This window comes from Vigna unguiculata, chromosome 9 (assembly GCF_037176805.1).
Source record: "Vigna unguiculata cultivar grain cowpea cultivar isolate G323 ecotype 2 chromosome 9, ASM3717680v1, whole genome shotgun sequence".
Lineage (NCBI taxonomy): Eukaryota > Viridiplantae > Streptophyta > Magnoliopsida > Fabales > Fabaceae > Vigna > Vigna unguiculata.
Window position 1 is genome coordinate 3,002,751 of NC_140800.1, and position 25,618 is coordinate 3,028,368.

Here is a 25,618-nt window from a genome sequence, read left to right on the forward strand (position 1 = left end):
ATGGATGTTTCCGGGTGCGAGTCCCTTCAGAAAGTGAAAGCAAAGGAACCAAAAAGGATTGGTCATGAAAACGGCATGGTTTTGGTGAAGAAAGAAGAAGAAGAAGATGATGATGAAGATGATGAGGAGTGGGTTCCACAACCGTTCGTGAAGAAGATATTGAAAATGGTGGAAGATGAGAGCTTGGACCCAATTGTGTCGTGGGGTGAAGGGCGTTGCAGTTTCGTGGTGTGGGATTCTGCTAAGTTCAGCAAAACCATTCTTCCACACTACTTCAAGCACAGTAACTTCTCCAGCTTCCTTCGCCAACTCAACAACTATGTCAGTGTTCTCTAATTAATCTCTCACTGCGTTAATTTCTTCATGCATGTTGCATTATTGATCACTGTGTATTTCTTAATTTCTTCTCGCAGGGGTTTAAGAAGGTTAATCCAAGGCGTTGGGAGTTTGCACGCGAAGGTTTTGAAGCAGGAAAAAGGCATTTACTGAAAAGTATCGTGAGAAGAGGAAGAAAGAAACGACTTCAAGGTGAAGTTGAGGAGCTGAAGAAGGAGAAGAACAAGTTAGCACTGGAGATTCTGAAGCTCACACAGCGGCTTAAGAATTCACAGGTTCAACTTAACAGTGTTGAGGAACGGCTTCGGTATGTTGAGTTGAAGCAGTATCAGACGTTGGATTTTCTGACCAGAATGGTTCAAGTGCCTGGTTTTGTCGAGCGATTGGTTCACAAGGTGCAGCAGAAAGATGGAGCAGACATGGTGAAGAGATGCAGATTTTTGGGACCTCAGTACCATAAGGGCACAAACAATAGCTCAAACTTTGGTTATTATAGACAGGAAGGTTGTGAACAACATGGTATCTTGTCGGAGACTACGAACACAGGACATGGTTATGATACTGTGTTAGAAGAATTACTGAGTGAGAGTTTTGATGAGGATGTAAATGTAAATGTGAATGAGTCGAGTATATATCTTGAGTTGGAGAGTTTGGTTGGATCCACAAGTGATTGATTGGTGGGGTAAATTAGTTTCCTGAGCATCTCTTGAGTGTTACAGTGATATTGTATGCACAAAACATAAAACATAAAAGGCAATATGGTTCATATTATGCAAAAGCAATGTTTTGTCAGAAAGCAGTCTTCCATGTTTCAAATACGTTGTTCACCAAAAGATCAGATTCAACTCTTCAGATCAGAGTCCACATCTTTTACTGATTTTTTAATCTTAGTTACATTAAGTTGATAATTTAAATATCTTTTTAATATATTTTAAAATGTCAAAATTAAACACGATAAAAATTCAAATTTCTTCCGACCACATAATACAACATAATAATATGTATCAAAACACCATACTACATACTCATCTAAATGCTAATTATTTATAATTACAATTTAACTAGTTAATTAAGAAAAAAATACCCTATTAAAATATTAAAAAATCACCTTGACTTAAATAATTGAATAAGCCCGTTCTCCCTTATGCAGAAAGTTATAGAAATTATTTGTCCGAATTTCAGATTTTTCTCTTTAATGATTATACAATTGTTTTTTTACAAAAAAAAAAATTATTAACAAATACTTTTCTTATTTTTCTTATAGTAAGCAAAAGAAAAAGGGAATTATTTTTCTTATATATACTAGTCTAAGTGAAGCTCCAATTCTTCAACTCTTTTCTTCTTTAAGTTTTTCACTTTAAATTTACATTCATTTTTCTTCTTACTTTACAATATCATACAAGATCTCATCCCTTTATCATATCTTTGAATTTAGAAGAGGAAATAAGTGTTATTTAGATTTCATTTATTTTATTGAGAAAACAAAAAGTTGTTTTTCCTTCTAAAATGGGTAAATAGTCTATTGTTTTCAACAAATATTCACCTATTTCGTTTCTATCATAATAATAAAAAAAAGCTTAATAGCATTTTTTATTTATGTATTTGTAGCAAGATTAAATATATTTTTTATTTAATGTTTATTCTAGGTAGTTCCAATTTTTTTTAAAAACACTAAATGTGGTCGTATCAGAGTTAATACCGTTTAAATTAGGATGAACTAAAATATACCATTACAATTATTCATTCTTTTTACGTATTTATTGTCCAATTCCAAGAATAAAACATTAACTTTGATAAAAAAAACCATCATATTAAGTTTTTTAAAAAAATATAGAGACCACGTTAAATAAAAAATATTTCATCATTACTATCAATATAGATACAAAAAATTCTATTAAACCTAAGAAAAAGTTATGTGTTAATAACTTTAGTTTTGTTAGTTTGGCTTGAATTTAAAGGGAGTTTTTCCCTTTTTTTTTTTTTTTTGCTTTTCTTTGAAATGACTCTTTAATGTTATATTAATATTAGTTTTTCTTTTTTTTATAGACTAAAGACATATTTTAACTATCTTAACTTTTATAAGAGTACAAACAAATATTAACAAAATTAAAACTTTTAATAGGAATTTACCTTCCTTTATTATACTAAAAATAAAATTAATAAATATCGAATGTATTAAACCGATCCTTCTAAAATTAATCATCTAAATAAATTATTCTTAACCATGTTTAAAAGAAATAAGTATAAGCCTTGGTGAAACTTAAATCAAATCATACATGTTAAAAATGATTATATATATTTAAAAAAATTATTTTGATTTAATTAAATTTTAAATAAGACTTAAAATTGAGTGTTTATAGTTGGATTTCAAATAAAAAAAATTATCTAATGCTCAAAATAAATTTTAATTGTTTTTTAAATATCTTATTATTTAAATTTTGTAGTCAACAAGATAATTTCATATCTAATTTATTAATTAATTTACATTTTTTACAACTCACCAATCAACTCGTTTATTTTCTATTTAATAATTCATCGCAAATTAAAAAAATAATAAATATAGAAGGAACAAGTTAAAGATAAAGAAAACATAATTAGATACAAGTAAAAAAAAATTAAAAATCAGTATAATAAATTCTCTTAAAAAAAATCAATTAAAAAAGTACACAAGTTTTAATATTTAAAATTTAATTATACATTTCCATTTATATAGATGAAGAGACCGCAGAAAAAAATGTAACTTACATATTTTTCTGATTAGGAACACACGTGTAAACAATAAGTCTTGCCGTGCCAGGGGAAAGATTTTTTGGAGTATAGCCGAAAACTCTTAACATGTGTAGTCCTTAAAAGTGAGACCTCAGAAGAGTTTAAAAATGACAACGATCCTTTAACTCATTTTTATTTTTTTAAATTTTATTTTAAATTATTTTTAACTCATTATTTCAATTATTATTAAATTATTACATTATATTAATAAAAGAAATTAAAATAAATAATTTAATAGTGATTAAAGTAGTGAATTAAGAACGAGTAAAAAAATATATTAAAATATAATTTTTCTTGAAAAAAGTATTAAGATAAACAGCAACACGGTTCAAAGAAAAAAATGCAAAAGAAATACTTAAATACCCTATCCAACATTTGCGAATCGTGAGAGCAACACAACTATTTCTTTTCACAAATTATTATTTGTGGGTCAGTGTTGGATCTTGATACAAACGTTGTCTCAAATGATAAAAAAATTCAAGAAAGAATCGAAATTCGAAAATTTGTAGCTGTCCTACTTTGGATGAATAGCTTGGAAAACAGCTTCGAACTCTTCTTTTACTCTTTCAAACACATTCGGACCCTTAATTTCATCGAGAGGAGTATTCTCAGTGATGTCATCGTTCCTTCCATGAGTTTCTTTATGGTGGTGTTTTGACTTGTCGTGGTGTATCATGCCTTTAATCTCTTCCTTAGCCTTCACAAATATGTTTGCTGCCAATAAAAAATTGTCTGTTTGGTTTGGATGAGGAAAACAGAGGGAAGACAATTTAACAGAAGAAAGAAAAGAGCTTCCATTGAAAAGGATTGGAACAATTAGCAGTGAAACTCATCACATTAATATATATACATTTACCTGATGGAGAGGTTGTGGCTTCTTGGTTATGTTTTGATGACTCAGCCATTTGATTTTCATCTCTAAATTACAAAATTAAAGAAACAGAAATCAGAGTCTTTTCTGGAGCCAATTTTTATTTCTTATATATTTTTGTGTAAGAAAAAATGTGTATAATGTGATGATGAAAACCTTATATCAGAAGCAGAAACCTTTCTCTTGTGATGGAAGACCTCAGAAAGGGCTTGAAACTCCTCCTTTGCTCTCTCGAACACATTTGGAGCCCTAACATCATCCATTGAAGTCTTCTCATCGATACCACTTCTCAGTCCATCACTTTCCCTGTTCTCATCTTCTGAATGCTTCGATCTCTCAGGAAAATTGGGTTCTCCATTTTCATTAACTGATGCAACAAAAAACACCAATAACGCATATCAGTTCTTATTTTCCATTTCTCGCTAATATCAACATTTCTTACCAGATAAATTAAAAGGAAATGGTGCAAAATCCAATCTATGTAAGAACCGCTAAAAAATGCAGTAAGGGTTACATCTTGCAAAATCAAATTAGATAAACACAAATGCACAAATGCAATTGCAAATCAAAGTTTCTGAAGACACAAAAAGGGGTAATTTTCTTACCTGAGAGTGGGTTTGTTGTTTCGTGGGTAGATTTAATCTGTGTCATGATGGGTTTAAGGTTGCTGCGTTTAAGGTTAACGGGGAAATCTATGTGGGGTTTTTCAGAAAGTGTTGACGTGGTTCTATTTTATCGAAACGAAGTGGGTTTTAAGATCAGATGGGTAACAATTGTTGGGAGAGCGACCAAAACCAACGAAATCCACAGAAAAGTGAATCTAACTTTTCGTTCACTCAAACGATTGATTTGTCGGATCAAGACGCCAACATGTCATCTACGTGTTTTTTTTCTGTGATTTCATAATATATTAATTATTACTGACTTATATATTTTAAAATATATTAAAAAAATATTTAAAATATTAGAATTACATCAACCTCTTAAATTAATAATAGATAGATATGGTAACCCATTGCTATCAACACCCCCTCTAATTTGCATTTTTTTTTAACTTTCTAGTGGGCCACAGCGGCCCAACTGACCATCCATTGTGGGCGGACTCTTCACTAGTCCATCTAACTAACCTAATTAGAGATGGCAAATAAATCTGTTTTCGTGGATATTGTCCGAACCCGTTCTGGTTTTGACATGGAATCTCCACATTGACTGGGTTTGGGTATGGGATTCCCCCGACTTTTTCAGTTGGGGATAAGGATGGGTATGGGAATGAACATATCCCCGCCATAATACCCGTCCCTGCCATATCTCCATTCTCGTTTAAATTATTAAAATATTCACAATTAATTAAGTAACCCTATATATATATATATATATATATTTCTTTTAATTATTTGGTTTGTAATGAAACTTATTCGCATCTCCAATATATTTTTTTTCTTATCATAACTTTTATGTAATTATGTTATAATGATGTATGTTAATTAAAAAAAAATTTTGCTCACATTTGAATATTTCTATTATTTTTTAATATTTTTATTTATTATATATTTTCTTTTCATATTATACTCACAATTTAAGGTAATATAAAAAAAATTATTTACTTATTATTAATTTTTGTTTAATTTGAATAACTCTTTTGTTTCATTAAAATAATTTTCGTTATTTTTCAATCATTGAGTATATATGTTGATATTTGAAAAGTTTTCTTAGTTCTCTAAGATATTTTTCATCTTATCATACCTTAATTATACATTTGATTTTCTTTATGCGATTTCTTTCGAATTATTTCTAAAACACACATTTGTTAGTTTTTTAATATTTTTTACTTATTGTTTATTATCTTCATCATGTAAAATAATATTTCGATATATTCTATCTATTTTTTTTATAACTCATTATTAATCATACTGTAATTTTTTCACTTTAAATTATGTTTGAAGTGATTAAAATTATATATATATATATATATATATAAGAAAAACATGAAATAGTGACTGATTTAGTCATTAACCTATATCCGTTACTAATTTTCGTCATTGGTGATAGTAGTTGATTTATCAGTGATTAAATTAGTGACCGATTCAATGATCGAATTGATACTTGATTTAGTGACCAATTTAATTACTAATTTATTTGTAATTTGATGACAAATTTTTTGGTCACTAATGATATTTCTATTTAATTTTAACCACTTTAAACATAATTTAATAATTAGTTCTTTAAGGTATTTTTCATCTTATCATACCTTAATTATACATTTGATTTCCTTTGTGCGATTTCTTTCAATAGTTTCTCAAATTATTTATAAAACACACAGTTGTTAATTTTTTAATATTTTTATTTATTATTTATTTTCATCATGTAGAATAATATTTGATATATTCTATCTAATTATTTATTATTTTATAACTCATTATTAATTATACTGTAATTTTTTCACTTTAATTGTATAAATAACTTTTATTTACTACAATATAAAAATTTAATGTAATTGCTATGAATATTTTTTTGTCACTATCCAACATCTATTGAAGTTCAAAAGATACAAAATCTATGTCAAAATTTTATTATTATATTTATTATTTGTTCTTTGTATCATTTTGATCAAGTGACGTATTATAACTTTTATTAGTGTATAAAAAAGAGATTCATTAGAATTTAAATAATTGAAGTAAACAAAAATTTAAAATATATTTTAATTTGAATATTTGTTTTCCTTTTATATTTTTTTAAAAATTTTTTAATTTTATCAACTAAGTTCATCAATGTTGTAGTTTACAAATTTAATAAATGTTTTGGTTTTCATAAAATTTTATTTGGTATTCTAATTTAAAATGTAGACAATTATAATTTATTTTAAAGTATTTTATATGGAAGAAACAATCATCCTCCTAATATTGAATATTTGATAATATTATGTTTTCTTTACCGTAATTTTTTTTCTTTTATAAAAATAATATTGAAGTAGTTAGAACATAGGTACGGGTATGGGTACGAGATTATACCCGTTACCCGGTGAAGATGGGGATGAGACAAAAGTTTGATACGCGTTGGATTTGGGTATGGGGATAGGTATGAATTTTTTATGTGAGGATGGATATGGAATATCGAAACCCGTCCCCATCTCACCCCGTTGCCATCCCTAAACCCGATAATCAAATTACACATCCTAATGGAATAAATTTGAGAATTTAATAATTAATATAAATGACAATCAATTATATAATTTATCTGGTTGTGATGGGATGAAAAGCTGCCAAACCAAACAAACACAATTTATCATATTGAAAAATGATAAAAACGAAATAAATAAGTGAGTAAAGTAAAATACCGTTTATTTTATTTTATATTTTGATTTATTTCTCCTATACTAACATGTCTATCTTATTTTTCTCATCCAAACAAAGTCTCGTCAATGGAGTTTTTCTTCTATTTTATGGTTTGATTTGCAGAAGGAACAGAAAAGAGTTCCAGTACAAGAACGACTTGTCAAAAACTTGACGTGGACATGACTCATCCTGATTTAATAAATTAATTTGAGATGCGTCTTTCTTAATTCAACTCTTCTATATATTTCAACTATAAAGTGATTTACTTTAATATTTTAATCAATTTGAAGTTTCCAAGAACCCTAATTTCATGTAATTCTGTCACGTTATCGCACATGCTTAAATTATTGACCAATATATATACATACTCTTCTTTCTTCCTCAGTCGTGTGTATCTCTTTAGTTGTAACATTTTAAATTTATTCTAATTTTCATTAAGGATGTGTTTTACACAACCTAGTTTATAAGCTAATCAGAGGTTTTTAATTAGTCAACACTCATACAAGCTGAAAATTTTAGTTTATAATTTTAAATTACAAGCTTATTTATTAGATTGTAGTATTTAGTAGAAATAATTGATAAACTAGTTAATAAATATAATTTTTTTCTTCCTCCACTTCTTTCGATCTCCCAATATTTTTTTAAAAAAAATCTTATAATTAGAAATTAGGAGACAAATTATTTTATAATTTATATTTACTAAATTAATTTTATGGTAATAAAAAAAATATTAATTACCTTACTCGACACATTGAAGGTAAATATGAGGTAACAGTTGAGTATCAAATGGTTGAGGCTATGCATATGACAAGGTGGTGTCATAAAGAAGTAAATTATTGTAGACATTTTATGATTAGGACATATTTGTTTGGACTTTAATACATTACTTATTTTAAAGCAAACAGGTTTAATTAATACAGAGAGATAAGATGATTGAACATGGCTGCTTTTGAAAAAAAAATTAAAAGAAAATGATTTTCTAATGCAAGTGGGTATTTATATTGTAATAAAAAAGAAGAGCATGTGTGAGGTTTCAGGAACAATAAATGATAATAGTCAAAAGAGTTGTTCACGTTGTGGTTGTGTAGTTAAATGCATAATTGTTAGCCAAATACATTACCAGTTTTCAATGCAACTCTGTGCTTTGACCTGAAATTAAAATATCTGAAAGACAAGAGAAGAGAGAAATAAAAGTGTTATTGTGAACGTATAGAATGACCTAAGGAAAATACCAAACCATTCAAAACGTGGCTTGAAAAAAGGGTACAACCAAAGTGCAAACAAACAGACACATAACATTCAATGGTCAAGATTTTTGACCATATTGACCCACTCGGTAAACCAAATTTTCACACACCGAGTTTTTTTTTTTCTTTTTTTTATAGCAAAGAACAAGAATATCAGAGTAGTTAAAACTAGTCCACCATGAAAACCGATGGTCAAACCGAAACAAGTTTAAAGGATAATATGAGATATTAGAGATTTGTATTATTTTTTTTCTTTTTCGTATTTGGAGTTTGTTTGAAATGAAAATGGTAAATATAGGTTGTTTTTGAAAAAATAAAACAGAGTGAAGTCGTTATGAATCAGAATAATTTTATAAGTGAAGTCCTTGTGATATATATTAGATTTTTCTTTTTTTTTTTAAAAAAAAAGTAAAGTTGTCATGAGTTATGACGACTTCACGTTTATGATACACTGAAATCGTCATGACTCATGACGACTTTAAATTTAAAAAAAAAGAAAGAAACTAACATATATCATGACAATTTTATTTTTAATGTCGATTTCATTCTTGATAACTTCACTCTATTTAAAAAAAATTCAAATGGCTCATATTTACAATTCAACTTAAAATCTATCCTGAAATAAAAAAAAAGTCTTTTTAGACGTAGGATTTCCGACCCCAACGTAAATGTTGAGATATATATTTCAAATAGAAAATTAGTGTAATAGGGAATGAAAAAAAAAAAACTTAGTTTATAGGGATGCTAATGGGTAAAATCTCTAGCAATTGTGGAAATTGGTAGTGGCATCATATTTATTTAGATTTTTTTTAATTTGATTATTTATTGTGATAATGAATTTGTGTAGTCTGTGTTGTAATGTTACATCTAAAAAGAGTGAGGTGTGTGGATATTAATTGTTTTGGTTCGTAAGGTGGTCCATGCTTGACCATGTTAAGATGCATGTGTGTGTGTGTGAATCTTGGACGCCATTAATGGGAATGGGTTGGCTGCTCATCACTTCACATCAACACCGTACGTACTTCACTTTGGAGCTACCTACACTATCAATTTGTTTATTATTATTCGAAGTTTTGTTTTAATTACGTTACAAAATGAATAAATTAAATTGAAACATGCAATGTATTTTATTCTAATTTAACTTTATAAAATTAATTTGTAAAGTGAGAATTGTACTTACTTTTATATATATTATAAATTGACCTTATTTCTAGTTGATATAAAACTTTCAACACATTCATCTCAAGTTTAGTCTAACAAAAATAATATAAATTGGTGACAATTTTAATATATATTTTAGTATTTATTTCCTGCTATATTTATCAAACTTTAAATCATATTACAAAATCAACTACTTTTTTTGTCTTTTCCAGATATCTTCTTAATGTCCAACCACCATAATGAAGCTTGAGTGTTGCCATAATCCCTATCACAAAGAAATTTTCAGCCTCCATGACCAACCACCATAATTTCATTTAATGAGCTCATTTCAAAATCAAAACTTTCATTAAATATGACGACATTTTTCGCATTCATGTCCCTAATTTTTTTACCATGAATATCTTTTCAGCTAATCCATGTTATGCTTTTCTACCATATTCTCCATACAAACTTTTTCAATTTTGATCATTTATAAGTTTTTTAAATCAATTTTCAATTATTTTATTGCATTGATTTTATTTTTAACATTCTAGTTTACAGTAGTATTTCACTAACATACTATTTCTATTTTTCGTTTAAGATTTTTGTGTATGAGCTTAAAAATAATAACAAGATAGAATGTCTTCAAATTTTCTTGATTTATTTTACTTATTCTCTTAATAACTATTTCTCGCGTCAATCAAGAAAATGATCAATAATATTATCTCTTTACTGAAAAATATCATAAAAGCGATACTCCTAACATCTTAAACTTGTTAAAAAGTACTTAAAAATAAACAAAATAAGTATATTTAAGTGAAATAACTTTGATATCCATTCTGTTATTAAGAAAATATTTACATATATATATATATATATAAGTTAAAACAAAAATAATTATTTAGGGTTTAAATCACAAAATTGTGTGGCACAGAGCATGACTTTTGGTCTCCAAGTTTGAAAGATTATTTTCCGTACAGGAACATTCAACATATCCCCCTCGTGAGATCTATTAATCAAGCTTAATCTTTACGAGTGTACGACGAAAACAAAACACGTGCTGTTGATTTCTGATCCAACACACAAAAGGGACCTCACAAATCTTAAAACCCTAGATAATATTAATGATGTCTTTTTATTTATGTTTTAGGTTAAATATAATCTTCAACAATTTATTAATTATAGTATAACAAAAGTAAATAAAGATAAGAATGTGTTATGTGGAGAATTTTGATTGGCACGTGTTTATTTTATTTATATAAAGGGTTAAATTATAATTAAAACATATGTTTATGTTAGTATTAATTATAATTTGTCATTAAGGTGTGCATTATTGTGACCGCCATGTTACTTGAAACAATCAAAATTAACACCTCATGCTGGAAAATTTGGTGACACGTGAGATGAAGGGTAGAATGGTAAAAGAAAGATGTTGAATTGGAAAAGTCGTATATTAGAAGAGTGAGAAAGACACGGACAGTAACAAAAGTTGAGGCCACATAGCTTTTCTTATCCGTCACACAGTTTACGAAACGCGCTCTTGACTAATCACTATTGCTTTCATCAAAATAAAACAAAAATAATATAGTGATGATAAAATTTGTTATGATTAATTAGTTTGATAGTACTCATTTTTACTTAGACATGTTAGATGTGTCAGTTTGATAATATTTTAAAAAATATGTCAATTGAATCTCAAATTTTAAAAATATATTTCAATTAGGTCATTTTCAGCAAAAAAATATTAATGTCATTAACCGTATTGATGTTTAAAATGACTTACAAAATTAAGTATTGATATTTATATTAAAATTTAGTGGTAAAAGTCATGAATTAAATTAACGACTTTAGTAATTTTTTTCTGATTAAGACACTTTTTCAAAAATTAAAATTAAATTGACACATTTTTAAAAGCAGATACCAAACTGATAAATATAAATGAAAATGTGAACCATCTTACTAATTAAACCAAAAGTTTAATAGCATTTTTGTGTCTAACTTTTGTTTTATTGAAAGTGATTTTTCAAAATTTTAACGTATTTTTTGTTCTGTTTAATAATGTTGATGTCATTTAAAAGATAATATTTTTTTTCATTTTTAAATGATTTCAACTCCAATGTAAAAGTTATAGAGATAAAAACGAAAAACTATATTAAATGATTTTTATAAAAATTACGATAAAAAATATTAAACCTAATAAATAATTACAATAATACAAATAAAATGTAATCAAATTTTATTTATATTAATGCATTTTTAATTAAGTATTTTATCATTTAATTTTTGTAATAATTGAGATAATATAACTATTATGTTTTTATTCTTTCATTTATAATTCATTTGTTTTTTATTTATAGTTTTCGTCAATTCGTTAGTCCAACTCCCAAATTTGAAAGTTAAAAAAAATTGAAAAGAAAAAGTTAACAAGTTGATTTATGAATTAGAAAGAGAAAAAAACGAGAGTAGTAACTATGGTCGATAACATAATTAAATGGCAGAATACTTAAAATAAAACAAAAAACATATATTAATTTCTCAATAAAATTATTGTTTTTAAGACAGATTCAATTTAAAATAACTAGAATTATTATGTATTTAAAAGTTTAATTAATAAGAAAAAAAAAATTAGAAAAATGAAATTAAGCACATTTTTTTCCGCTAATTGAAGATAATAGAAACTCTTCAAGACGCATTGAACAACCAATAAAGATACATGCATTATTTTGCGATGATCAAAATTTACTTAAGGGATAGATATATTCAACATGACAAAATTCTAGTCAAATATAAAAAACAAATAATATAATTTTTATCTCGTTAAATTTGGACCACCATAAGATAAATACTTCCTCCAATATTGAATATAAGAAAATTAGTTAGATACACTTAATTCTATTAACTTCATTTAGTAAGTAAATATGTTTTTTAAATAGCATATATGGAATTTGATATAAATAAAAAAGGGGCGCCGTCATATACAAAATTGCAATGAAATAAAATAAAAATGTATTTTAGAAACAGTTTCATTAAATTGCAATTGACTCACATTTGAGTCTCTTATATTTTAGACTGGAAAAAGTGGTATGTATATTTCTTATTTTAGTTAAAAAATTGTTGAATAATGACTATTTCATAAGGATATAAATTCTAAAAGGTATCTGAGTTTTTTATTGGGTTTTAGTAAAAAAAAAAAATCTTTATTTCATACACTATAATAATAAAAATATAGTAATATTTTATTTTATTTTTTAGAAAATGGTGAAATCCCTGTTTTTTACAATTTTATAATTTTCTAATATACATTAAAAAAGTTACATTTTTAAAAAATATTTACAAAAAAAACAGCAATGTTCAGTTAGCTTAAAATGAGAATAATAAATGATGGGTGATTATAAATTTTTAATATTTATTCAATTTTTGTGGATAAAAAAACAGAATGAATTTTGCCTTCAATGGTCAATTATGGAGGAATCAACAAAACATTCAACAATGGTTTCCATGTTCAACGAGAGAGTTAAAAACCAAGGAATTGAGGAATATTTATCTTATTTGTGAATATTAATTGTATTTAAGATTTGAAAAGAAATATGTTTTTATCCTCACATTTTCAATGAAACATAGTCAATATCCGTATACTTTCATAAGGAGTGGATTTGTTCTTCCAACTTCAAAAGAACATGTGTTGTATCAATTTCTTTTATAAGAAATTACATTTTTTTTAAAACCTTAAAAGCATTTAAATCATCAATGTAAAACTACAATACCTTAAAAACATCATGTGAAAGATATAAAGACAAAAGTGAAAATTTTGTCTCAAGATATTAATAACATTTTGACTTTGTTCTTGATCACGGATAAGGTATTGGACCCTTCTTAGTAAAATGTGAACAAAAAGATTGAAATTTTTTGAAGCCATTTACAACACTAGAGTTTCTTTTGTTTTGAATGAATGTAGATACCTCTAAAGTTTCTTAATTAGGTTAAAAAGAACCAAGGTTTTCCAATGGAACCTCAAAGAAGCTAACTTTATTTGACCAGCAGCCTAAAACCTATTTCTTCATTTTTATTTCAAATTTGTGTGTTTTGTTGTGCCCTTTTATGAAATTAAAAACAGAAGCACATATCCTCTGCAAGGGTCTATGCACCTTAAAAAATCCAAATTGAGGTCGACTTCAAACCGTAACCTTTGAACCACTCAACCCAACTTGTGGGTTGGACTTTGGAAAAATAAAAATATAATTCACACAGCTAAACTTTAGAACCCTATTATTATGACCACCCACCATTTATTTTCCCATTCGAAGTTGCGTTAGCAGATTCGTTGTGGAATTCAAAGACACCCCTTTTTCTCTCTTTTTTCCATTCTTGACACGTATTTGAAAGTCTGCTACCTGTGTGGAAATTCGGTTCTTCAGAGCTTATATATAAGCAAACAAAGACACTAACATATTCCCATCTTTCTGCATTTATATTTGATCCTGAAACAAGACTTCAATTCATACACACCAAACACCTATACCTAGTACGCAAAGGTAAATCATTCATGTTGGATTTTTTCTGCTGCTTTTGATGAAGTTGTTTGTTGCATAAATACATACATCTTCGGTGCATCAAAAACCAAACTTGTTTTTATTCATGGGGTTGCATGGTTAAACAAATAAGTATCAGGATTATGCAGCATCTATTTTGTTTTCTTCATCAACAAAACAGAAAGAGAAAGACAGAAAAAGTTTTTATTTTTGTTGTGAGGGACGCTTCTTTTTTCTTTTCTTTTTTTTATAATTCGATGGTGAGAAGAACAATTATGAAATGAAATGAACTCAACAAAATGGGGAGTTTTGTTCTGTAAGAATTTTCTGGGTTGGATGTGTAGTCTATTTATAACGCATCTAACAGAAACAAGTGTGTTGTGTTGGCAGGAATCAAAATAGTGATAGTTTTCTTCGAAGAAATTGAAGTGTGGGGGGATCTACATCTCTATGGGATTATCACTTTCATTACTGTCATCAGCCTGGGAAGAAATCGTTAGACATTCTCTCTTTGGTTTGTCTTTGAATTTGACCTTCGGTTCAAAAGATGGGGCTGTGATTTTGAGATCAGGTAGCTTCAAGAAAAGAGAATCAGACACCACTTCTGTGTTGTCAAAGGGTGCCTCTACCACCGGCTCAAGCAAGTTGAAGGATTACAGACCCGAACACATGATCTTTGAAAGAAACCTTTCATGCATTAAAGGAATGGAGATGATGGGTTCTGAGAGAAGTGAACTGTTGCAGCAGAAGCCAGTGCCTGTTCTTTCTCTGCCTAAAGAAGTGGTTTTCTCTTCCCCAAGACCAGTTAGTGAGCTTGATGCTGCCGCAACTAAAGTTCAGAAAGTCTACAAGAGTTACCGCACCAGAAGAAACCTTGCAGATTGTGCTGTTGTTGTGGAAGAGCTCTGGTAAGTCTCAAACAAATTCTTTTAGATTAAGATCCTCTCATGCCAGCAAGTTATGTTTACACTGCACAAAAATGAAATCAATCTAGATGTGATTTCTTGGTCATTTTTGTTGGTGCTGTTCTCCAATCAGTTAATATTTTTGGTATGTTACTAATTGGTTATGATATTTAATTGATGTAGGTGGAAGGCATTAGACTTTGCTGCTCTTAAAAGAAGTTCTGTTTCATTCTTCAATGTGGAGAAACAAGAAACAGCTATGTCACGGTGGGCAAGAGCAAGGACAAGAGCTGCTAAGGTATATTCCATTGAAATTCAACTTTCTCTAAATCAAAGTACATTCATTTATCTTCTTATTCTTATAATTTGATTTGGGATATGTACAGGTTGGAAAAGGTTTATCCAAGGATGATAAGGCTCAAAAGTTGGCCCTGCAACATTGGCTCGAAGCTGTAAGTTACCCATTACTCAATTAACAACTCCTACTTAGCCATGAAATTGTGTTACATTCTAGTTTATGGTCTCATCTAATGTTGGCAATGTGCATTCTTTTTTGTTTTCTGAACAGATTGATCCACGGCATCGTTATGGACACAATTTGCACATGTATTACGATATTTGGTTTGAAAGCCAAAGCTCACAACCATTTTTCTACTGGTAAACTCTTATTCTGAGATATCTAATCATCTATATGTTCTGAATAATTTATCTTGTAGTTTGCAAAATCTATAGAAGCTAAGGATCTCGATGGTTAACTTTGTCCTTTATGATTTTCAGGTTGGATGTTGGAGATGGCAAAGAAATTAATCTTGAGAAATGTCCAAGGGCCGTCCTGCAACGCCAGTGCATTACATATCTTGGACCAGTAAGTTATCACTGATCAACCTTAGTTTTACTATGTTTTTTGGTTAATTAACACTACAAAAGCTTTTACATTAATCTGTGAAGTGTATAATCTAATGTTTGTCTGTGTTGTAACCATTGCAGAAAGAAAGAGAAGAATATGAAGTAATTGTTAAAGACGGAAAGCTAGTGTACAGAGGGGATGGAAGGTTCGTGGACACTGATGGAAAGTCGAAATGGATATTTGTTCTCAGCACCACAAGGTCCTTGTATGTGGGGCGCAAGCAGAAAGGTTCATTTCAACACTCTAGCTTTCTTTCTGGTGCTGCTACAACAGCTGCAGGCAGATTAGTGGCTCATCAGGGTGTGCTTGAGGTAAACAACACATAATCTAAAGTTCACAAGATACCACTTTTGTTCAACAATAACTTTTTCACTTTACACGTTTACATCACTTTAGAGAAATTTCAAAGTACTCAAATTATTGGTAGCAAAAGAAAGGTGACTGATACACAAAGTGTTTGATAAAAACAATGCAGGCTATTTGGCCATACAGTGGTCATTATCACCCCACGGAAGAGAACTTCAAGGAATTTATAAGCTTTCTTAACGAGCACAACGTGGACCTTTCCAATGTGAAGGTAAAAAATTTTGTTCACCAAGTGAAGTCAATTATTGAGAGAGTGAGTTTGTTGTGAAATAAATAAGCTGATATAGTTGTTGATTTGTTTCCTTGCAGAAATGTGCTATAGATGATGATGCTCCTTCAATGGTTGGGTCCACTTCATTTAGTGACATTAAAGAGTCACAACAAATTAAGGGTCCCCCTCTACCTTCCACCAATTGCATCACCATGAATGCAACAACACTTCATAAAGAGACTGAAAAGAAGGTTGAGGTCCCAGTTTTTGACGTGTCTAAGAGGCTAACATGCAAGTGGTCTACTGGGGCAGGACCCAGGATCGGGTGTGTGCGTGACTACCCTGAACATCTTCAATCAAGGGCCTTGGAACAAGTCAACCTCTCCCCCAGGCCTGCTTCTGCACGCCCATATAGCTACGGCCCAATCCCATCCCCAAGGCCCAGCCCAAAAGTCAGAATGTCTCCAAGGCTTGCTTACATGGGCCTACCCAGCCCAAGGCGCCCAATCCCTGCTACAAGTTAAGACAACAAACATGTTTGATGTTGTGTTGGTTCTGAAAATTTTCCAATGTTTGACACCTGAAGCATGGACATGGAAGAGAATTAGTGATGAAATTATGGATGTCTGAGACCAAAGTACCAAGTACATAATAGTGACAAAAAACTGAGATGACATCAAAGAGGCTCAATTCTCTCTCTCTCTCTCTCTAGCTAGGTAGCTAGCTTCTGTTTTTGTCTTACAATTTCTTTATTTCTTCATTACTAGGCTCAATGAGTCACTCACTCTGTATTAACACTGTGATTCGTCTCTGGTTTTCCTTTGTTTTTAAAAGGGCCATTCACTTCATTCTTCATTGTAAGTAGAGTTGTATAAGTTTCTAATTCAACACCATATCAATTTTTGTCTGCTACCTATAAATCAAATAACATTCTTTTCTTCAACTTTTACGTTTTCTTCACTTATATATAATATTGCAATAAAACTGTTTGAATATTGTTTACTAATTTTAATTCTGTTAATAAATATATTGAATTTTAATGGATTAACAAATGTGAGGTGAGTTTAATTTGAATTCAAAATGGCTTTGCAATTCCAAAAGTTTTAGGCAAAAAAATGCATACCATTGACTTCAAACACTGCATTAAATTAAATATATATATATATATATATATATATATATATATATATATATTTAGACTGGTTTGAATTCAAAATTAACTTTCCAATACTAAAAAGTTTGGGCAAAAAGTGAATACAATTGACTTCAAGCAATGCATTAAATTAAAATGTATTCATGGATTAAAATTGACTTTGACTCTAAATTAATTGTTTTTTTCTTGTATACTACATAATTCAGATTTTACATGAAATTATTAAGGGTAGGAAATAGATTTACTCTAATTAGTTTTATGTTAGTCCATTATTACTCTAACCTTTTCTCATCTTTCTTGTAGTATTAGCGTAAGTTGAATTAATTAATGTATTGGAAAATGTTCTGAACGCAAGTTCAAATTAGTTTGTAAACATAATCATTTAAAAAACGTTTTATAATTTTGTTTGCAGTTTTCAATTCTATACTAGCACAATATTCATCTCTCTTCTAACCTGTTCTTTGTATTTTATTGTTCTACTACAAATTTATTTGATTTTCATTCTAATTTATTAGCGGAATCCATTTTCTGTTCTAAGTGTGCAAACACCCAGGTTGACCAAAAAAGCACAAATGTGAGTTTCTTAGTCAAAACTAAGATATCCAATAAGATCGTGCTCAAAAACCCAAGTTGGAAACACTAAAAAGTCAACGTGGTCGTGCTACAAATAAAAGAAGACCCAAATTCAAAGTCCAATTCTTGTAATTTCTCTTTATTCTTTTTTAATGAAATAAAAAAAATGAGTTTTTCATTCTGTAATAATTTTAACTTCCCTAAAGAACCCTCGTTGATCATCATGTTTGTTTCGACTGAATTAATTAGATTCATTAATTTGAATGTTTTTTAAGAACTAACCATTCTTCTTAATATTAATCAATTTAATTTGATGTGACTAGACATATTTAATGGATGGACCATTGAGATAATCAGAATTGATATTTTTCTAAATATTAGTTCCTTATGATCAACCAGAAATATATTTTAGATAGAGATTAATCAGTATGAAGAGATTCAATTATACATAATATTATACAAAGTAATAAAAATATATTATTTAAAAATTTTAGGTTAAAGGTGACGTGAATTCTTTTTATATAAATTTAGATTACGTTTATGTAATTTCTACTAAATGAATTCTCTTAAAAAAAATATGGTGCAATAACCATAACTCATTTCTGAAAAAGATAGTTGAAAATTCAAATATAAATTTAAGTAAAAATAAGAAAGTTAAATAGGTTGGAATTCTTATATTATATGGATTAATCTGGCATCACATTTATCTAATCTTTGTACCGAAATTTTTCTTAAAAAATAACATAAAAAAATATATGTATAAACAAGTAGAAAATGAGTGAAAATAATCATCACTCTCTCACTTATTTTCCTTCTTCCTTATTTCTCGCAGAATGAAGCAGAGGGTTCTGAGTTGATGTTTGATTGGATATCAATCGGTGAAGACAATTCAGGAGCGAATAATCAAATCACTCAATCAATTGGTGATGTTCTTTGTCATATTTTTTTAATCTATAAGTCATTGGTTCCCCATGAAATAGTCTTAACTAATTTTGGGTAGTCGCACCAATTTTGTAGGGGCCATTTCTCTTTCACCTATTCTTCTCCACACTGCACTGATATGGTAATCTTTGGCATCAGAGTGCAGTGTGTAGACTACACTGTACCAGTTTTTCTTCCTACCACACTCTGCAACCATCACTGTCATCACTCATACCCTCTTCTGTTGCTGTTGCTTTTTCTTTTCTTCCAAGGCGGCTTCTGCTTATAGAAATTTGAGACAAACAATGGAATTAGGTTTGGTGGTTTATTAAAACCTGAATTCAAACATTGTTTTCAATCTAAAATAATGTACTTGTCTAAAAATGTAATTATCAATTTTGATATTACTTGTTAAATTTACGGAGAGTTTTATCGGAGAGAATAAATATCAATGAAACTTGAATCTAACTACATAAGACATTGATACCATTCTCAACCTAAATTTTAAGATAATGAGTTTTTGGATCTTTATTTTTATATAATACTCTACTTTCTTATTTTTATCCAAGACTTAGATTTAAATGACTTCGTGACATGTATATCACTTTAAACATGTTACTATGTGTGTTTGATTTTGAATTACATTAATTACGAAGGGTTTTGTTTGTTAAAGAAAACTCACTTTGATCATCTTACACTATTAAAAATATTAACTTTTAACTTTTAGTTGAGAGATGTTGGTGTCAACATATACTACCTCACTTGAGTTCAAAGTTTCTCATGAAATTTCAACCCCTCATTGATGAAAAATCAAACTGAAAATGGTGTCTGTGAAAACAATTTGAGTGAGTGAGCACAGGGTACATATTGAGATAAGTAATAAAGACTGCTTCATTCACATCCACTTTAGTCAATATCATGAATATATCAACTTTGCTCTTCTCCAACCCTCCTTTGACCATCATTCATTAGTGATTCAATTCAATGAAGAGAATTGATTCACTGCATGTTTCCTGTTCCCACCGACCTGCATGAAATTGACTTAACCATGAAATGTTGCATTCCATTCTGCATAATTTGCCATTTAATCAATCTTGGTTCAGCCACACTAGCCTACATGTACCATTTGTTCCAGTTTGAGGCACTTGCAATTATGACTAGTATGATTCCTGTCCGCTACATATTTCCTTCATATTCCTCCAATGGTGAAAAGTACACTTCAAATTCTTGATCAATATCAACAACAAAAGTAATAATATATTAATAATCTTTTCGACCGAGGAATTTGAGTCTGGTATGGGGAAGTCATTTCAGACTGTTAAAATTGAAAATTTTTGACAGATGTGGCTCTGCAGTCTAGGTAGTCTAAGACTTTCTGCATATCTGTGAAGTCTCACACTCTATAGGGACATTGCAGCTCAGTAATCAATTAACAACGAATCCGAATCAGGTGCACCTGCAGCAGTTAGTATTTAACTTATATTATAATCTTTTAACATTTTATTATGTAACACCAGGTAAGATTCTCTGTATTTTATCATAAAAAATTTTACTGAAAGTTTTTTAAGACATGGTAGATCATCATAGTTTTGCATACATGAAAACATTTTTGTGTTTTACATACCTTACTGGGTTGATATTATGTGACAAGTAAAAAAATGTTAGATATGCCAACCTGTACGCAACTTTTTTGAGAAGTGAGAAAATAAAGGATTTTTCAACAGATCTTTGGTGGGGTCTCTAGCATATCTCTGAGTGTTTACTCTTTGTTCTTTTTGTGACACGACTTGCTCCAATCTCAGTCAACAACAGTGGTATTTGGTCTCTTCAAGTGAGAGTAATAGTCTTTAACCAACCCAAAACTCTGCTAGTGGTGCTTCTGCATTTTGGACCTATCTACTCTCACAACACCCTTTGGCATAAACCCTTTTAGGATGTCCACAACTGTGAAGACAAGAAGAATGTGCTACATTCTAATGGCTTCAATTCTAATCACACATTTGGTCTGCGTAAAAAGCAAGCCTTTGTTTCTGCTTGATGCTTCAACTCAACAAGGTCAGTAGTTTCATCAACATACATGTTACCACAGAATCACTTTTTTTCCCCTTTCACATCATCTAATAATCCCATTTGCCACTTTCACTTTCTCTCTAATGAAGTATTGTCTTTTCCACCTTTTGGTGATTACCAACAGCACCCTTCAAGCACTCTTCCACAGTAGCTGATGTTCAAGGCGTATCAAAACATGTTTTTGACTCCACACAGGTACCATTACATTAAACTCGTTATTAAGGACATGTATTATGTATAAGTCCAGAACAATGATTTGATGTTGTCATACTTTCCTTAACATCTCATTCATACGTATCATTTCTTTTCATCTTTCTCTCTTCCATATAAATCCATCATCTGTCATACATATATTTTTCATTTTCCATCTCTTTCATTAGAGGTTTCCGACAAGTTTTCATTTGATAAGTTTACATGTTTGTGTTGTGTTTTACCTGGTTATGTTGCTGTAGGGGAATGAAAGAAAAACTATGCTGAAATCAAAGGGCAAAGGGTACAAAGAAGCATTGAGGGGACTGAGCAGGTTAGGGTCAACACCACCAAGGTGTGAGCACAAGTGTGGAGGTTGTATTCCCTGTGACCCTATTCAAATTCCTACCAACAATGATCTTCTGGGTGCTCAGTATGCAAATTACGAGCCAGAAGGATGGAAGTGCAAATGTGGCAATACTTACTTCAATCCATGATCACCAAACCAGAACTTCTTGTTATATGTTTGTGCATAGCCTTTGAAGTTGAATGTTTTGGATACAACTGATTGAGATCTGTGTTAAAACCAGCAAGTTTCTCCACAGTGATCTTAGATGATTGGTTGCTAATTAAAACTAACAAATATTAGATGATTTTGTTTATTTTAACCTCAAGGTGTTCTTGGTTGCTATTTTTCTGCTTTTCTGGATTAAGGAAATTTCGTGTTAAACCTTGCTTAGCTTTACAATTATACTGCTATGAGGTAGAAGATTTTACTAATGTGATTCATATGTAATAGCACACCTTTCCTTTTTAATCCACATGTTATAAGGACTAGTCTGTTTTGTAATAATGACTTGGAAAATGTTACGTTACAGCATTTAAAAAATAAAGAAATATAGCACATGATAGATAAAAACTGTAATAGTTTACTTCAAAGTTTCCATCTTAAGGGGGAAAATATATTATGTTATATTTTGTAGTGAAAAATGATTAAATGACCGGTGCATTTTGACTACTATTTGACGTGAAAAATGAATTTTAATTTTTTTTTCACTTGCAAAAGATAGAGAGGCACGTAATGGGAATATGAACATTAGTAAAATAGCAATTACAAGCGGCGAGAGAAAAGAAAACCACCAAAAGCGGTTTTGTTCTAAAACCACTCGCAAACCACAACGATTGATGTTGGAATCTTGCGAAACTCTTCGCCCCTTCCCTGCGAAATCCACCCTTCATAACTATTTAATGTTTTTTTTTCTATGGTATTCAAATTTTACTTAAAGGGGTTAAAGGTTGTCATTCTTGTTATTATGCACACTTTTTTATCCACCTAAGTCATACTCATAGGTAAGATCCGTATTATATATGATAATTCTGGAAGGAATAAATGGTGACCACTGATTTATTAATTGGTGACCTACTTTGAATTTTTGTACAACAGTTTCACCACTCCTATGTTGTAAGGAAAACTACAACTAAAACATTTCTAGTATATTAGAAGACGTCAATAACATGTATGAAAAGTATATTTACTCCTAAGAAAAATTGTTGTAGAATAATTGGTTCACAACTCCCATCTAACACATATGATAACAACGAATGCATTAACTAGTGACCTACTAATTACTTTTTGCACAAAAATATCAACTAGGGTTTGTTATTATGGTACTAAACATGTATATCATTCATAGTGAATCACGTGACCTTCAAAGCATGTATGGAAAACCTAATAAATATTGATGCAAGATAATTGATTCACAAAATTCAGCTCACATATACATTGACTCTAGATAGAATAATTGGTGACCATTGACTTAATAACTGGTGACCTACCTTGAACTTTTTGTACAATAGTTTCACCACTTCTCTGTTGTAAGGAAAACAACATCTAAAACATTTATAGTGTCTTAGAAGACCTTAATAACATGTATAGAAGGTATATTTACTCCTAACAAAAATTGTTGTGTAATAATTGGTCCACAACTTCCACCTCACACACATGATAACATTGGATGCATTAACTAGTGACCTCTGATGTATTATATGGTGACCTGTCAATTACGTTTTGCACAACAAGATCAATTGGGGTTTGTTGTTATGGTACTAAACATGTATACCATTCACAGTCACATGACTTTCAAAGCATGTATGGAAGGTATATTGAACCTAATAAATATTAGTGAGATAATTGGTCCACGAAATTCAGCTCACATATATTGACTTTGGATGGAATAACTGGTGACCACTGACTTATTAACTGGTGACATACCTTGAACTTAATGCATAACAGTTTCATCACTGTTCTATTTTAAGGAAGTCCACAACTAAAACATTTTTATGTATTAGAAGACGTCAATAACATGTATGGAAGGTATATTTACTCCTAAGAAAAATTGTTGTGGAATAATTGGTCCACAACTCCCACCTCACATACATGATAATAGTGGATGCATTGACTAATGACCTCTAATGTATTACATGGTGACATGCCAATTACTTTTTGTACAACAATATCAACTAGGGTTTGTTGTTAAGGTACTAAACATATATATCATTCACAGTGAATCACACTTAGGGTTCAACATAATGACAGAACTTCGAAAAGGGGATTTCCAAAAAATGTCGTCTTCTTCCTCACACTTTCGTCTTCACCACTTCTCCCTACCCTTGCGCGAGAAACCCTTCCTTTCGATGCTTGGGAGTGTTCTACGTCTTCCGTTTTTGTTTTCTCCCACTCGTTTTCCCTTTTGTCTTTCTCTTCTTTCGTGGAATGAAACAAAGACAGTGGCTTTCGCAGGGAGGGTGGAGATTTTCCAAGGAAGATGACCGACACAGTGGATTTCGCAAGGAGGGAGTAGAGAGTTTTGAAGGATTCCGACACCAGTCATTATGGTCTCGAGTGATTTTAGAGAAAAACCGCTTTTTGTGATTTTCTTTTCTCTCAATTGTTATTTCACTAAAGTTCATATTTCCCTCACGTGCCACTCCATCTTTTGCAAGTGAAAAAAAATTAAAATTCATTTTCCACGTTAGGTAGTAATGCAGTAGTCAAAATGTAGTAGTCATTTAATCATTTTCCATTTTGTAGTATATCAGAGTTATTCTTAACATACATGTTATTTTGGACATAATTTCGTGAATAATTCTATTTGTGTTTTTTAATATTAATAAATAAATAAAAATAGGTACTCAATAAATAATAAATAGAGAGTAGGTAAAGAAGTAACAGTAATAATTACATAGTAAAATAGAATATATAAAAGATGTACTTATCATTATATTTATAAATATACATTCTTATATGGTTTGACAATGCATGCAAGATATCCCTGTTTAATTATTTAATACACAGAATTAAACATTTTTTTTGTTGGTGTGTCGCTTGTAAATGATTAATTTGCGAAGAAATAATTTTTTATTTAGATTTAATCACATTTAGTTTTTTAATTTAATACCCCATTTTAACAAAAGAATATTTTACATTTCCAGAAAATAAAAATTTACAATTAAATCACCAAAACAAAATGAAAATTAGGGATGACAAATGATAAGGGTGAGAAAGAGTTTCATTATCATATATTAATTCTCCAAAAAAAATTAATCTCCATCCATAACCATATTTGTTTGATAAGTATAAAATTTGTGCCTCATCTCAATCCACATCCCACTATGTACATCCATGTTTGTAAATATTTTTTTTACTCTTTCAATAATATTAATTGATTATTTGTTATAAAAAAATAAAAATCAATGCAAAAGAAATATAACAAAATCAAATATTCAATATCAAAAGGATATGTCAACATTTTCTCAATGTTAATCTAGAAATAAGGATTTAGTATGTTTTTAATCCCTTAACTTATAGTGAAAATTGAAATTAACTCCTATTTAAAACTTCGTCCCAATTTACTCCTCAAATTTCATAAATTTGGGAATTTAGTCATTTCAGCCAAATTTTGTTGAGTATATTTGACGTTTTAAACGCGTTTAATGATAACATTTTAGATGTTTACGCGGTTTGACACATTTTTGGTTTAGTGTTAAAGATTTTTGGTTCAATGTTAAAGTGTTAGCTGAGAAATGTGGTTGAAAAATT

The 25,618-nt window shown here is 29.6% G+C and overlaps 4 protein-coding genes across 5 annotated transcripts; 3 read left to right on the top strand and 1 right to left on the bottom strand.

Moving 5' to 3' along the window:
* Window positions 1-1,010, top strand: LOC114162681 (heat stress transcription factor A-9-like). The gene is made up of 2 exons (XM_028046637.1): window positions 1-321; window positions 414-1,010. Exons 1-2 carry the CDS (start codon window positions 1-3, stop codon window positions 1,008-1,010), a joined length of 918 nt encoding a protein of 305 aa, XP_027902438.1.
* Window positions 1,011-3,492: 2,482 nt separating this feature from the next.
* On the bottom strand, window positions 3,493-4,812 carry LOC114164360 (uncharacterized). Of its 2 annotated transcripts, none has more exons than XM_028048998.2 (4): window positions 4,582-4,812; window positions 4,133-4,343; window positions 3,962-4,023; window positions 3,493-3,837 (listed from the first exon to the last, which is right to left on the bottom strand). In XM_028048998.2, exons 1-4 carry the CDS (start codon window positions 4,625-4,627, stop codon window positions 3,620-3,622), a joined length of 537 nt encoding a protein of 178 aa, XP_027904799.1. In that variant the 5' UTR covers window positions 4,628-4,812; the 3' UTR covers window positions 3,493-3,619. The 2 variants fall into 2 exon arrangements, with proteins under 2 accessions (XP_027904799.1, XP_027904800.1); XM_028048999.2 differs by having other exon boundaries at window positions 3,493-3,819; window positions 4,582-4,804.
* Window positions 4,813-13,985: 9,173 nt separating this feature from the next.
* On the top strand, window positions 13,986-17,556 carry LOC114163818 (IQ domain-containing protein IQM1-like). Its single transcript, XM_028048167.2, has 9 exons — window positions 13,986-14,227; window positions 14,615-15,132; window positions 15,313-15,427; window positions 15,516-15,581; window positions 15,698-15,786; window positions 15,907-15,994; window positions 16,117-16,347; window positions 16,512-16,613; window positions 16,712-17,556. The coding sequence occupies exons 2-9, from the start codon at window positions 14,675-14,677 to the stop codon at window positions 17,135-17,137; spliced, it is 1,575 nt and encodes a 524-aa protein (XP_027903968.1). The 5' UTR covers window positions 13,986-14,227; window positions 14,615-14,674; the 3' UTR covers window positions 17,138-17,556.
* Window positions 17,557-20,989: 3,433 nt separating this feature from the next.
* Window positions 20,990-22,350, top strand: LOC114195890 (EPIDERMAL PATTERNING FACTOR-like protein 6). Its single transcript, XM_028086318.2, has 3 exons — window positions 20,990-21,315; window positions 21,455-21,525; window positions 21,783-22,350. Exons 1-3 carry the CDS (start codon window positions 21,195-21,197, stop codon window positions 22,014-22,016), a joined length of 426 nt encoding a protein of 141 aa, XP_027942119.1. The 5' UTR covers window positions 20,990-21,194; the 3' UTR covers window positions 22,017-22,350.
* The last annotated feature ends 3,268 nt before the right edge of the window (window positions 22,351-25,618 follow it).